This window comes from Phaethon lepturus, unplaced genomic scaffold (genome assembly GCF_000687285.1).
Source record: "Phaethon lepturus isolate BGI_N335 unplaced genomic scaffold, ASM68728v1 scaffold44565, whole genome shotgun sequence".
Lineage (NCBI taxonomy): Eukaryota > Metazoa > Chordata > Aves > Phaethontiformes > Phaethontidae > Phaethon > Phaethon lepturus.
The window spans coordinates 3,070-5,330 of record NW_010539273.1 but is presented as its reverse complement, the minus strand read 5'-3'; the positions used below and the strand labels follow the sequence as shown (position 1 = coordinate 5,330).

Genomic DNA, 2,261 nt, shown 5'->3' with positions numbered 1-2,261 from the left:
CAGCAGGAAAAGGAGATCTGGGATTTATGAGTCAGAAAAGTGGCATTTCACTTGTGGACAGAACTTGTTCATACCGTGGTCTGAGTTTTAGGAGTGCTTTGAAACAAGACAAGTTTGTCTAGGTGCTTCCATATGTAATTAGTAGAGATGGATCAAGTATTTTGTTGATAGATGGAGGCAAGGATAAATATTTTGTCTGCTCTTTTTGTGGCTCACCAGATGCACACCCTGAGATCTGTGAAGTAATATTTGGGGTGGCACCATTTGCTGGCACAGGAGTGTGTTTTTGCAGAAATATCTAGGGCGGTTATGTTTGATTTACAAAGAAGTTCACCTGCAGGCTTGAAACTCTCCAGAGTGCAGCAAAGTCTCTGGTTTAGCATGTGAGGAAGTGTTGAACTGTGCATACTAAAGGCAAAACACCTCTGTGTGCCACCCTCTTCATCTTTTGTCAGCTTTTTGGGGAGATGGCTTTGATTTCCTTTTTTTTATGCCCTCAATTTGGCACTGCTGGTGTTGGAAGCTGCAGTGTGGAATCTGTGCTGTGAAGGTCACTTCAATAGCGTGGAGTCTGCTGAACTCTGGTGGTGGCACAGGTCAAGCCATAAGAGAAGGAACTGCCTCATACTCAGGATTTTCTGAAACGCTATACTCAGCAGATGAGGGGAGATGGGAGGACGCATTGATAAAGGACAGTTAAGCTGTGACTACTGAGAATTCCTTTAACATCTGCAACATCTTTTCTTTAGGTTATGCTTGCCGTAACATCTCCACCTCCACTGCTCTTCAGAGTAAGTGTAAAACTTTTCTATGAGAGTTCATCTTCTTTCTTAAAATCCACCGAGCCTAAGCTGATAACACATTTCTGTTTGTTTCCAGCTAGAACCCATGTTAGCTATGATATCAAAGGAGATGTTGCTGTTGTACGCTTCAACACACCAAATTCAAAGGTACTGTTTTTGGTTATGTGGCTGTGGCTAATAGGTGTATCGGTGGAAACGGCAGGAATAGCAGTCGTAGGGAGAAGGCATTGAAAAGTCTAATTTAAGACTAAGAACTTTCCTAACCTGCAGCCTTTCAAATTTGTGAGCAAAGTAGAAATAGGAAAACGAGCATTTGGGTGTTTAATGAGACATCTGAAAATGCCTCATGGAAATATTTTGCATATACCAAGCTAACTTGTCTCTCTCTCTGGCACAAGATAACACTGAATCTTATTAAGTTCTTGGATTCAGGTTGGTTAAGGAAAGTGTCCATTATATAGAAAAAACCAGCTTAGAAGTACATTAATCTTGGAGGTTTCTTTCTTGCTGTATTATGACACAAGATGAACTAACTTTTGATAACAAATCTGGGCTCAATTTGGGCACCCCAGAAGTGTTATAATTGTGCCAAGCAACGGTCCAGCAGTTGGGCGAATTCCTGGATGGCCTAGTCCTTTACTTTTCAGAAGGCAAATCTTGAAAGGCTGTAGAGTTGCTGTTCCAACTGGCTTGGAAAATCTATTTAGACCTGCTATTGGTTTATAGCTTTTTGTTGTCAGTTTGTCTTCTGTGCAGGTTTTCTGATGATGTGATGGTTGAGTCCAGGCCATAATCTGAGGTTAAACCCCACTGTCTGCTGGGCTCCCCATCTACAGTGCTTGTTTGCTGCCTTCAGGTGAACACTCTATCCAGACAACTGAACTCCGAGTTTACTGATGTAATGAATGAGATCTGGGCCAATGAAGCTGTCAAAAGTGCCGTCCTCATCTCTTCAAAACCAGGCTCTTTCATTGCTGGAGCAGATATCGAGTAAGTATGGGGGCCTTAGAAGTTACACTGATGGAGCTTTCTCTGAAGTCCAGCATCCAGGGCCAGTGGTCTGGTGTGCTGTGAAGTTTGAGCCGCTTGTCCCTGACATCTCCCCAGGGGTGAGGCAGAGGCCAGGAATGAAATCTGTGGGCACAGGATGCCGAACTTGCTCAAATGAAGTCAGGACCTTGATAAAGAGGAACATGGCTAGTTACAGTTGGCTGTAACACTTGGTCGCTCCTTCCTGCATGCTGGGGTGCAGCCAAGGAAACCCTTCCTGGCTCGAGGGTGAGCATTGTCCTTTGGTCTGGGACCCAACAAGAGCAGATAATTTACATGCAGGACTTCATTTAAGCTGAGTTTGAGTGTGTGGCAGTCTGCCAGCGTGGCCCCTTGATTAGGCAGGATTTGGTGCTCTGCCACATGGAGTATCTGAGCAGCCTCCCAGGCGGATCAGCATGGGGAACT

At 44.4% G+C, this 2,261-nt stretch overlaps 1 protein-coding gene across 1 annotated transcript in view; it reads left to right on the top strand.

Annotated features, from left to right (window-relative positions):
* Nucleotides 1–749: 749 nt before the first annotated feature.
* Nucleotides 750–2,261, top strand: part of LOC104620769 (trifunctional enzyme subunit alpha, mitochondrial-like) — a gene marked incomplete at its 5' end in the record, with an annotated part of 3,801 nt that continues 2,289 nt past the window's right edge. Inside the window, 3 exons of the mRNA XM_010287071.1 lie at nt 750–791; nt 880–950; nt 1,660–1,793. Coding sequence (XP_010285373.1) covers nt 750–791; nt 880–950; nt 1,660–1,793 — 247 coding nt within the window. The remainder of the gene's footprint in view (nt 792–879; nt 951–1,659; nt 1,794–2,261) is intronic.